Below are 13,159 nucleotides of genomic sequence, written 5' to 3'. Positions count from 1 at the left end.
CCCGCAGAATATTCTGGCAGTGAATGTGATCACCCACTATTAGGCTCAGAATTAATCTCTGCAATTCCACACGTTCTTTCGTTTGTTTCTTTATTTTTATAACAAACAGATTCACTTTGCTAACCTTACGCCTCTACAGAAACTCTGTATACATATGCATACATACCTACAACTCTCTGCATATATATGTATGTATATATATACAGAGATCTTTTAATGCTATTATTTATGTTATCTTGAGGCTAAATTTTATCAGGCTCTGTCGCCTACTAAATTTCTAATGGATATCTTTTCTGTTTCAAAATCAAAATAAATAATGGAAGAAGCCCAAAGTCTTTAGAGTTTGAGTATAGATCAGATAAACATTCAGACATTGAGGTGTTTGTCAGAAAACTGTCTGAAAGAAATCAGCCTGAAATCTTAAGATTTTAAGCAGGTTTTATCATAATCTATCCAAACCCTTGCTGTTAAAATAAAAAAAATTGTTACAAGAACCCTTCTTGCAATATTTTAGACTTCTGGTTTCTAGTGTGAATAATTTCTACAAGTTCAGTAAAAGAAAAAAGTAAAGATGGACAGTAATCTAGGCAATAATGATGAAAAAACTCTCTTATTTAGAAGAAAGAAGTCTAAATAAATTAACTTATCTTAAAAATGTGTAATAAACTTAATTTTTATCAGCTAAAGACCTGGGCCTTTATTTTGTTTACTGCATGCTAAGACAGAAAGTTGTTTTCATTTATCAATGAAAATCCTTTTTTTCCTTATAATCAAGGTGTAAAAGATATCAAAATATTAACTTATTAGTCTAAGTTAGGCAATGAAATGTTTTGTTTAAATTAAGTAATAATTATGTTACTTAAAAGATATTTCTTTCCTTACAGATTTTCTGGCCAGCGTCAGCAAACAAGGTTGAAGAGTGTAAAATGGCTGGCAAAGATCCTACAGTAAGTTATAGTCCACATGCACATGTACACACATACACAAATTACGTACTTGGCAATAAAGTAAGAGCACCTTGAGTGCAGCCAAAACAAAATGAAAGAAGTGTTCGTTTTGCTTTTTAAATGCTCTGCAGGCCAAACAATAAAGTGAAATTGTGAAAAAACAGGCTATGTAAACAGAATGCACCTTCAGACTTTGACAGATGGAAAAAGATGCGCGTTGTCCACTTCCTCGCCTTTTTTCCTTGTTACTAGTCAAACTGGGTAGTAGTACTTTTCCAGATGTGTCCTGGGAATGATGCTGAACCACCTGCTGATCTGCTGGTTGGGGTGGGGAAGCGCTCCGGCTGCCTGCTAGCCCCAGGAACAGACCCTACGGGCGGGTGGTACCCACTCTGCAGCCTGAACACCCCAGACTCAGGAACACCCCAAACAGCTCCTTCCATTACTTCCACAAAACAATGCCCAAATAAGTATCTGGAAACCAGTATGCTTTCCCAAAAAGAGGTAACAATGAACTCTGGAATCACAGGAACCACAGACCAGGGAGACGTTATGCTGAGTCATTTTGCACCGCAGCTGATTATTCTCCCATCTAAATGCAGACACCTTCCGAAGGACCTAAATCAGATGGTAATTTCCCCATACAATCTTTATAGATAATAGATAGAAATGAGGTATTTTGAAAGACCCAGTGAGTGGTACAATACAGCAGATCCTGTCTTTGGCAGAGTTGTATATTAATATGGTTATCTTCCTAAAGTAATTTGAACTTACAGCCTGTATATGCCTAGGTTTTATTAACAGAAGGCAGCTACATTGTAAAACAAAAGGCAGAAAGTCATATTTCAGTTCTATTCAGTTACCTTTTGACTTTTTACCAGTTCAGCAGCACCTAAAGGTCTTTATCTTGGCTTTCTTTTTAGGTCTTTAGATATAGCTGTTTTCCAAACAATATTTTAGTATTAGAATTCAGAATCTAATCTGAGCTAGAAAATTGCAATTTCTCACTACGAAATTTATAAGAAAAACCAATGAAATTTTGCTTATATTTTTATTTGAGAAAAAACTATGGAAATCAGAAGCCTTCACATTAGGTATAATCATCTTTGGAACATACTCCTCAGCATATATCTAGGATCATAAATAATGAAGTGATTGAAGGATGAAAGCAGGTGTATATAAGTATAGCTTTTAATTTCAGAAACAATAGAATTAATGCAAAAGACCACTGAATTCAGTATAAAAACTGTTATTTATTTCAAAGGTCTCTATATCATGCCTAATATTTCTGTTTATTTTAGCTACATATTTTATATTGTTAACTAAGCCTACAGATAACATGCAATTCAGTTACTGCAATGTTACAATAATTCACCTGAGTCTATTTTGTAGGAGAAATATACGTGGGCTTTATTTTGAAAATCTATTATGAATGTAAGGAAACCAGAAGGTTGGCCTACTGGAGTGTTGCTGTAATACTGCTTTTTCAAAGCTGTGGAGAGTAATTCACTATATTGCTGCAGAACAACAGAATGATTCTTTATGAATAACTATATTAGTTGGTATGGCAGTGTATCTACTTTCTTTCCTGATAGCTATGGTAGTGAAAAACAAGTATTTCTCCTGTTGAATATCCTATTTTTCTATACATCTTTACATTGTTCTGGTTACTGCGGTGTGCAGTAAATTCTACAGCCAGTGGCTTGTTAAGTTGCACTAAATGTGAAAATAAAACATATAGCTTTCTTAATGGTGATTATTGTTGACCCTAGTTACTATATCAGCTGCATCATTAATGTGTGATAGACTGGTTAAAGAATTTTCTTTTCTTTGAAATACAAAAGTTCATTAGTCTTAGTCATGTTTCTAACATATGATGACACTTCTAGGGCAAAAGTAGGAAAAATGTAGATGATACTCTAAGCAGAATGTAGTATGCAAAATATGTGTTCCATGGGAAAAAAAAAACCTAAGACACTACTAAGTACTGGGCTCTCCAGAGAACTTTTAATCTTAGCTATTTAGTGGTGAGACTTTCCTAGGTTTTAATCATATTGAAGTAGCCAAACGTTGCTGCATTAGTGGACAGATTTCTGGATAGAACCTCTGTTTTTACAAAAGTTTAATTGTGGGTACAGCTAATATCTTAGAATGTAGTTAATTAAGAATGTCCATGTGCATCAACTTTAATTGACTTTTTTAATCCCAGCTGTGCATTGCAGAAGAAAAATAAAGTTCCAAAACCAGTTTACATTAAGTTTCTTAGTATTTGTCCTCAAGAGTTTAAAAGAGAAAAAAAAAGGTAGCGAAGAGCTGCTCTCACTAAAATCAATGATGCGTCTTATTGAAAGCTCACTGAAATAATGAGAAAAAGAGAACCTGATGCTAAATCACTGTTTGCAACTTAAAATTTATAGCTCTACTTTAATAGCTTTCTTGTGAGTTTCATTCCTGATAATAAAGGGAGAAGCAGTGAACAAATTCAGAAGAATTAAGAATTTCAAATGAAAAAAAAAAGGCTGGGGGGGGAGTGCATGCATGATAACTTTGGGCCTGTCAGAGACTAGTGATTATCACAAGGTAAAAGAAGAATAGGTAGACTTGGAGCAGCTGGTGAAGAACTTCATGCAATGAGCAAATTCTTTTCCAAGGATATTCAGAGGGCATTCGTCTGCCCTACTATTAGACAAACATTGGTGTCTGAATTTGTCATCTTTGGCTGCCTTTTTTGTTACTGAAAAGAAATTGTCACCTCTAAATAATATGTTTACCAGGCTAACTTGAATTCTTACATTAGTATGAAATCTATTTCTCTCCATTTACTGTGATGAGATCCTAGGGTATAGATGTCTGACTTTTGGATATCTACAGTAAGGCAGTTCCCCAGACACTGCTACTGAGTGAGTTTTGGTATCAGCTCCAAGAGAAGCACTGGTAGTGTGTGAATAGCTACAACTTAGCCACCACCTTTGACAAACTTCCATCCTAAAGACAGCTATCTCATGTCACCTCAGACCAGAGTGATTTAAAAGCACAAAGTACTCCAATATCAAGGAAAGGGAAATAAACTGAAGCATGGGTGCTCTTGATTGGCAGTCCTACAGAATATATTCTGAAATAACAATTTCTTGCTCTGTTGGGTTGTGGAGTCACAGTGCGGTACCCAGATTAATCATGTAGCAAACTGCAAATGGACTTCAGTGGTTCAACACTAGAGAGATGGGCAAAGGCTCGGAAATCATAAAATGGTCTTCCTGCCGGACAGCATTAAAATATGAGAATGTTTGTATTGAGCCAAATTGTGTTACTTGTCTGTAAATCATTAGTGAAGAGACATTAAGACACAGTATGTGTCAGATGGTTACCCCAGAAGGCTGTCCTTAAAGAAAAGAGCCGTTCATCTAACCACTGCTGTGTTCTTGCTATAGACACTCTGGAAAGCACATGACATGGTACTGAAGCAGAGTATCAAGTGCCATGTACAAGTACTGTTCATGTAGATATTGTTTCATGGTCCTGATCCTTGAAAACTTTCACTCTGAGACTTCTCAGCATGTAATCCTTTATCTAGGAGTCTTCTAGAAAAGTCTTCTGCAAACAGCAAGAAAAGAAAGCAACAATTTACACTCTGGCATATATACACTAGTGGTATACCTTCACCTGGCCTTCTTCCCTCTCCACACCTGTAATGTGGATTGGCAGTACTGCTGAGAAAAACACAATTTTGATAGGAAGACATTACTAAAGCCATCTTTGAGCCAAACTAAGATAGCTGGATATGAGAAAATGGAAACATTTAGGAAGAGCCCTCAGCTTTAGAGAAACAGTATATTTTGACTGGGTTAAAGGATTTTTCTGATACAGCTGGAGCTAGCACTTAACTGAGGACATGCAGTGTTCCCTGTAGAGAAACTCCTTTGAATTCAGATGTTGTAGTACGGTACCAGCTCCTGCTGAACCAAAAATGTGAATACCTTTAAATATAAATGAACTGTGCAGTCTGCTAAACAAGGATTAACTCTACTGATTTGCATGAAGATGACTGATGACACAGTTTCCAATCCTGTGCTCACAGAACACATGCAATTCTCACTGTCTTTGGTGAAGGTTTGGACAATTGAATATGAAGGCAGTTCAGGGATCTCAGTAAGAAAAAATATTCAGAAAAAAATCTATTTTCAACCTAAAGTGCATTAGCAGTTGATGATAGTCAAAAAAGGAAAGAGCAAGAGAAGAAAGGGGTGTGGTGGAAGGAGAAAACTGTAAGTCCGATGGTGTGAAACTGTGTGGCCCTTAACCTTCTGTTTTAATTTTCATGCTGATTTGATTACTGTTGATCTTCAATATGAAGCAACAATTCACTGCAAACTTCCTTTGTGTTGTTCACAGTTTTAAAGTTTTGGAAAGAAATTGTTTATACAAACAACGGGATCTGAGATTTGGGCTTGCTTTGCTTTTTAATTATCTCCAGATATATGATGAAAAAATTAGGGGGAAAAAAGAGACTGTTTTGGAGGTGTCTTTAAGGAAACTTCATAAAGTTACTTCTTGTTTTCCTGCAGAGGCCCTGCTTCTTCCCATGCAAGGTACAGAGAAGTCTGTGGATGAAAATTAGATTACTGTGTGGAAATGGGAAAATTATATGCACTCCTCTATAACTCCTCTGTAGTGCCCTATCAGTGCCCAGTTCCCAGACTAGGCAAAATGGCATGAAAACAGAAGTCTACAGCTGCTCAAATCCAGAGACTACCAAACTCCGTAGCTGTTTTCATGATACTATTAAAATTATAAATCATGTCTATTCCCTAGAGTTCTCAACATCTAATAACATTTGCCAATGTGAAATTATTTTTTTCTGTATTCTCTGCAGCATGGCTGTGGAAATTTTGTGCGTGTGATACAGTCGTACAATCGCACACACCTGTACGTCTGCGGCAGTGGTGCCTTCAGCCCCGTGTGTGTGTATGTCAACAGAGGACGCAGGTCCGAGGTAAGTCTCTTTTCATTCTACCCACTCATTTTGTGGTGCATCTTACTACTGTTATACAAAACTCAAAATTTTGAAAATGCAAAGTCAATGATCCAAATAGGTTCCTTCATCCACGTTAAATAGAAAAAGAACAAAGGTCCATGGTTTTCTGACCTGTTACCAGCTAGAAGCGAAGCCGTGACCGAAAGCCATGCCTCAAATGGGATGGTTGTCCAAAATTCCACAATCATACCAAACGCTGGGCTACATTTGATACTACTTTTTATCTGATGCTGTCTGGTGAATTCAGTCCTGCCATTTGTTGGAAAAATTGCCAAGAAATACTTGAAAGGAAATAGCCAGTTAGATAAAAAGTAAAATATGCAGTTCACTTTTTATAACTTCCATGTGTTACTGATTCCTGGGAGAAGCCCTTAAGTGGGCTAACTATTCAGGTATGTGAAGGGTTGCTGGACTTCAGCTTAATACCCACTAGATGCAATTCCAGTACAGGTAACTTTCATCTACTGCACAAGTTTTGCCCCATTAGATTCTGCCAGGATGAAGTCAGTAAGTTTTCTCCTCACTGTGAGATCTTCCAGGGTGTAAATCTTACTTCCTCTAGGTAGGTCTCCAGTTTTTCTAGATTCAGTTTCACTGTGTATTTTCAATATACAAAGTACCAGGTGTTTCATAAGTATATTGTCCAAGTTTCCTAATTTGAAAGTGAAATGTTTGTTTATGTGCAAACGTAATAGGTGATAAATTAAGCAACCAGAAGGAGAAAGAAAAGCACTTAACCGAGACCCAGCACCTCAGTAGCTTTTGGGTCAGATTCATGTCTGCAGGCACAGGGGGGTGCAGTATATTTTCCTGTGCAATGTGGAAGCAGATGTGTTGGGAAAGAAGATCAGAGCGTGCCACCTGGAGTTTTGCCATGTGAGGGCAGCTTTAAAAGCTGGGCTGGCTCCTAGGGAAGACACTGGGAAATTCATCACTGATTTCACTGGGAGTGGGATGGGAATTCTGGCCAAGACCCAAGACTACTGCAGAGATTGCCAGAGAGGCGATACATCATTGTTTCTCCAGGTAGGTTTGCATGGGATGATCTCAGTGACTTTTGGTAGATCCCTACTTGGCTGCAGCCTCCTTAATAGAGTATGTAGTCTGAATCACTGCACCTTCAGTCCTAATTAATTATGTAAAAGTAGAGGTTCATAGGCTTGGATTTAAAAGCACAAGCAAGCAGAACTGAATAAGTAAATCCATCCTTCTGGTTAACAGAGTCTACATTAACTTATTTTGATGTATTTTGAAGCAGAGGTCAGCTTTCCTCAGCATTATCCTGTTCCTTGACAAATTATTTAAAACATGGAAAGTGATCTTATTTGTCTCTAAGTAATGCAATATTGCTTTATCAGCTTAAGCAATAGTACTGTAGCCCAGATAACTCCAAACCTCATTATTTTAGCTTTTTTATAAATTAAATTGGGGCGGGGGGTGGAAATGACATCTCCAGATTATGCAAGATGTTAAATTTCTTAAGTTAAAAATAAAGATATGTCTTGGAAGAGCAGGACTGGCTTCACTTAGCCTGTCTGTATAGCTACATGCCTATGATCAATTGATTAAATAAACTGCTGTTTCAGACGTCTGGAGTCTGTCAGACACTTGACTGTAGGCATCACATGCTCAAAGCCATTACTGTACAGGCCAACAATAGCATAACAGTTTTAAACCAAGCATTTCCTTCTGAACTCATTGCATATATCAGTGCATGACTAATTAATAGAGCAGAATGAAGAACTATGTAGTGCTGATGGGACTAGTGAGAATTCATTTTTTTCTCTGCTTTTATCATTTCACCTTTAATTTAGTACAGTTTTCCATGCACAGAAGGCTGGTTTTGCACGTGCAAAATGGATATTTTAGAAAGCACATCTGTTTTTCTCTAGAAGCTACAAAATCTGACAGTAAGAGTCATATCCAACAATCATAAGGACTGGGCCTGTTTTGCTCTTTTGTCTCCAGGATTCCACATAATCTCACAAAAAAGGCAGTTTCATTGATGAGGCAGAATGTTGCCCTTTTCCCTGAAACAGAGGTTAAGAAATAATTCATTTTCTTGCCTGGCACACTTGATACTGTGGTCCTTGGTAATGACTCTCTTAGTCACCCAAATATATTCTAATGTCAAAGTAAATGAAAACAGAAGAAAATGTAATCACTATGTGAATTAATTATAGACTAAAAAGTAGTTTAATATATATGAAAATCATGTGTAATCCTGGAGCTAGTTTAATAGTGCAGTAATGGGCATTTTGCATTGGTAAATAGTGGTATAATATAGTAAATATGGATTAACATCAAGCTGCATATAAATCTAGAAGTAAAACAACAAAAAAACCCCAACCCAAGATCATATTAGAAACTTCATACTTATGTTTTAACATTGTTTAGAGAGCTTATTACTGAAACAATAGATAAGATCTCTGTGATTAAATTAGGCGAAACAGAAGGGGGGGGAAGAGATAGGGGATCATGGATATGAAAACTTCCTCCTGTAGCTGAGCATTTCAGGTTGGTGGAGTCTCCAATTTGCTGTTGCCAAATGGCTGCTCAGTGAGCTGTGTGGCATCCCCGTTCCCCTGAGATTTACATTAGTTGTTAAAGGGAATATGAAGAGTTGCTGCCCTTAGTCGAATAACTAATACATTGACATCTACATCACAGAAGCCTTTCTTTGGAATTTTTGCCAGCTACCTTTTTCTGTTGAAATAGAAATGTTTTAAGTTTGGGTGGTTTTTTCCTTGCAATTGTGTCTTTTGGCCTTTTATTAAAGATTAGAAGTTTGTTATGGGAGGCTAGGAACAAGTTGTTTGTTTGGTATACAATGGTATGAGAGTTGACATGCTGTGGATTGATGTCTCTACCATTATTGACTGCAGTTTTTAAGGAACAGACTTGGACCCGGGTCACTTCTTGCTCAGCATACTGTGCCCTTCAGTATTGCTGGGAACCAAGAAGTAAAAAGAGGTGCACCGAGATGGGTGAATTTTCTAAAGATATTCAGGCTGTTTTTATTTCAAGCTGTAGTCCAGGTTGCTTCTACTTTGCCAAATGTATTTCCTATTTATAAATCAAATCAAATATAAACAAATCCCCATACCAAGATTCCTATACAGCAAAAAAATTTCCAAGAGATTTCAGGCTATGGCAAGAGGTATCGATAAATCATCTATCACTAGGGAATTGGAGCTTTATACATAATCCAGGAGATGCTATTGAAGAAAATAAATATGATTTAAGGGATTTTTGGAGGTCTGATAGCTCAGCAAAGAGCAAATGATTTATACTATCACCAAATGACAGTTGTCATAAGAGATTTTTATTTAATATGTATTATTGTTCTAGTAGCTTTATTATAATGTCCTAGACTAGTATAAGTATCACAATGTATTCAGCAAATAAATGACAAATAACTTCAATAACACAGAAGTAATCTCCACAGATGCTATTGCAGAGATCAGTCAACCTCTCCAAAGCATAACTGAACTAGAGGGAGAAATTCTTTGTTTCAGTGTCTTGAATATATAACAAGGTTCTTGAAAATAAATGGGTACCAATGAAAAAGTTGTCTAAAAACATGACGAAATTCTGAATAGGAAAGCTAAACTTCTGATAGTAGAGCAGAAGTGCTCAGCAGTGCTGAGCATTGTTAATGCTGGAAATAGCCAAGCATAAAAATCACTTTACGTCTGATGGTTTCTGAAATGAGAAGTGACACACAAATCTACATTGCAGGAACAAATCTTCAAGATCGACTCCAAGTGTGAATCAGGAAAGGGACGCTGTTCTTTCAACCCTAATGTGAACACGGTGTCTGTTATGATCAGTAAGTAAAGATACTCCAAGTTGCTGAGGTCTAAACGCCTATGATCATGCATGGTGTGGATTGACGGGATGCCTGAAACGAGCCAGACACAGAATTCAGCCGCCAAGTACCTTGTGTCTGGCTGATGGGCACAAGGGTTGGGTCCATCCTTGTTTCAAGGTTTACATGAAGCTAAAGGTGGGTGTATGAATGAAGTGCAGAAATAAGCTGTTGAAAGGGAGAGAGAGAGAAACAAAAAAACAAAAGGTTGTCCCTTTCCCAGCTTACACATTTTTTCCCAGGATTAGTTTCAACTTTACATTACCCTGTCTAGCATTTTATGTTTGAACAGTTTCTGACCTTGTTCATCCTAGACAGCTCTTGTGTCTCATTTCATTACTTGTAAAATCTTGTAAATGTAAAATTGTAGCCAGGGAAAGAAAGCCTGAAGACTTTAGTTACTTTGAAATTCATTTTTGTTGTCATCTCTGCTGTAGAGCCCACCAGCTATTGCAAGGCTCTTCATTCTTCAATTGGCTTTATACCCAACCAACTTTGCAATTGTCTTCCATTTTGAAAGGCCAGAAAGTGATAAAACCAACATACCTCAAGTATTCTTGTGAATTGGTGGCAGCTGTACTCAGTGACTGTGAGATATAGCCCATACAAAGAATTACTGCAGTGCCTATTGCACACCTAACTGAAAACTCAAAGGGGACATATGCTTTGTGCAACCCAAGTCATCAGTAAAAGAAACTTTTTTTTTTTCTTTTTCACCCAGGAGATGCGTTATATATACTTAGTGTAACCCAACCTTTCACATTTGCAGCATGTTCACAGTCTTCTAGTGCCAAAGCCTTGATTTTTCAACATGTGCCTACTCCTTGCTATATTTTTGGCTATGAAGGAAACAGCAGTTGCACAGATTTTTCAGGCTTTCTTAGCAAATAAAACTTGGTGCACATAGCTACTGCATATTTCACCCAAGCTTTAAAAGTGAACAATGTGAGGTGTTTCTGCCATTCGGCTTCCACTGAAATCAATGGCAATTACATATTGTGCTGGATATTTCCTTTAAAGTTTGAGTCTCATGGAGCTTAAGAGAAGTGTCATATAGTCTGTCCTACATGGTCTGTTCAAAATATAAATTACCTTTTTTTTTTTCTGATTCCTCATTGCAAATATATTTAGTACAAAGGACAAGTAATTTCATTCACAAATGTATGAACTGAAGCGATAAAGTTGCTTCAGTTGAAGTTAGAAGACAGGTAAATGCTACCTAGATACCTCTCTGAACCTTGGCTGCACTTATATCTTTATTTCATCAGTGATCTATGGTCAGTGTTTACAGACACTCACTGTGTAAAGAAAATGTTTGTTCAAAGTCAGTGATGGATTAATCCACTGCTACTCATTGCTGTTCTGGTATAATTAAGTGAATCACCTGTTATTAAATAATAAAGTTTCCTTTCCTTGTTCCTTCTGGATTTTTTTGAAACACCATTAAAGTACATTGCTTCTGAATTACTGTATATACAGTAAGCTGATTTTTTTCTACAACAGATCTATGGCAGCTTTGTTCATCTTAGTAGACTTTATGTTATCTTCCTTGATCTCTCAGTTATGTGACTGAAGAGACCTTCCCTAGTGTTTGACTTATCTTTCATGACATAATTCATCTACAAAGTTTAAATTCTTCCGCAAAGGTCACATTCTTTTTCAAGAGTCCCACAGATTGGGTTTTATACTTTCTCCCTGTTACTACAAAGTCCAGTCACTTCAAAAACATTAAGCTTGAATGAATTTAGCCTCAATACCCATGCCGGAAAAGGGAAGATTTTGTAAAAGTCACAGCTTGAGTTATAATGAGGGGACCGAGGCCATGTACTGGACTCTCCTTTGAGCATTCTTCTGCAGGAGGAATTCCTTCCCCTCGCTTCAGAAGATGGGGAAATACTGCCAGACCGGCTAACTCTTCCACAACAAAAGAACCATTTTTAAATATAGATGCAATTTCTTGACAATTTTGGGCATCAGCAGCCTAGAATACAGCAGGAAAGCTGATTCACCCTTCAGAGGAAAGTGATGCTATAAAAACAAATTTGAACTTGGTACAATTTGCCATTGTACAAAAACAGTTTTGCATCAAAGCAATGAAAAATGTGCTTTGAAGAAGCTTGGCATAACTAATGTGCAGGATGCATGTCTCTCTCCCCACCAAGACTCGGAGATATTTATAAAAGCAGACATACCTCATCAATTCAGTAATTCCCCCCAGTAACAAAGAGAAGTAGTGTGAACTAGTTGTGCTGTGCAAACCAAGTGCTGTGCGGAATTTAAGAATTTAACCAAAAGGAAGTGGAGCTGACGGATATCATCTGATACATGATTAGCAAGCAGACACTAGGAATGCTTAAGACATAACTAATAGCATTGATATGTAATAGGATTAAAATTACATAGTGTAGTACTATTGTTAAAGAGTGCGTGTATGTGTATATGCATAGGGCCGTATATAACGTTTAGTGAGAACCATAAGCCTGATCTCTTTCAGCCGATTTATTTCATAATAAGAATAAAGCTCTGGTGGATTAAGGGAATGAGACAAATAAATAAAATCAGTTATAAATCAGTACAGATCTAGCATCATTCTGTCCATACATGCTCAGGAAGTAAATGCTTCCCAAACATGCAATGAATGCATTGTTTAAGTCCTCTGTGTATGAATCTTGTCATCACTGGGAGAGATGAGAGCAGAAGAGTGCTGCTGGCTGCTCTGCAGGGGTTCAGTTCAGGCTGTAGTCAGCAACAGAAAAACAAAATCTCCAGAGTTTTAATTCTCTCATGAGCCAATAGTCTTCCATATTGATGCACACACACACACACACACACACAGAGCATAAAAATAGCCTCAAGCACTTCTGAACCTGTGACTCTTGCCAGCTTGACCACACTCTCTGGGTAGTCCAGGAATTCAGACAAAAACATCAATCAAAGGACCCAGCTGTACTGGAATGTATTCAGCCACCACTCCCACTATGAGAGTTAGAGTTTATTTTAGCTACTGTTTTCTACTCTGGGGTTTCATTGCCATTAGTTAGTGGAAATTGCTTGGTTATTCACAGAGTAGAAAATGATAGTATGTGTAATTAGAATTATAATTATATATACGTATATTTATGCACACACACAGACTCACACAAACATAGATATACATCCTGACTGATGGACTGAATTTTCAGCCCTGCACAGGGAGCAGAAGTTCATGGTTCTGTTAATGTAAGAGTTGCATGTCTCATTCTGTTCAAGCATAATGACTCTATACTTAGAATCAAGTACATAAAAGGGGACATTTGTTGCTCTGTATTA

The 13,159-nt window shown here is 37.2% G+C and overlaps 1 protein-coding gene across 2 annotated transcripts in view; it reads left to right on the top strand.

The window, feature by feature from the left end:
* Positions 1–13,159, top strand: part of SEMA3C (semaphorin 3C) — a 123,993-nt gene that overhangs the window by 70,159 nt on the left and 40,675 nt on the right. For both annotated transcript variants that reach the window (XM_052790200.1, XM_052790201.1), the window contains exons 4-6: positions 885–947; positions 5,818–5,937; positions 9,721–9,811. In XM_052790200.1, coding sequence (XP_052646160.1) covers positions 885–947; positions 5,818–5,937; positions 9,721–9,811 — 274 coding nt within the window. The remainder of the gene's footprint in view (positions 1–884; positions 948–5,817; positions 5,938–9,720; positions 9,812–13,159) is intronic.

This window comes from Harpia harpyja, chromosome 6 (assembly GCF_026419915.1).
Source record: "Harpia harpyja isolate bHarHar1 chromosome 6, bHarHar1 primary haplotype, whole genome shotgun sequence".
Classification (NCBI taxonomy): Eukaryota; Metazoa; Chordata; class Aves; order Accipitriformes; family Accipitridae; genus Harpia; species Harpia harpyja.
This window is presented reverse-complemented; position numbering and strand designations above follow the sequence as displayed.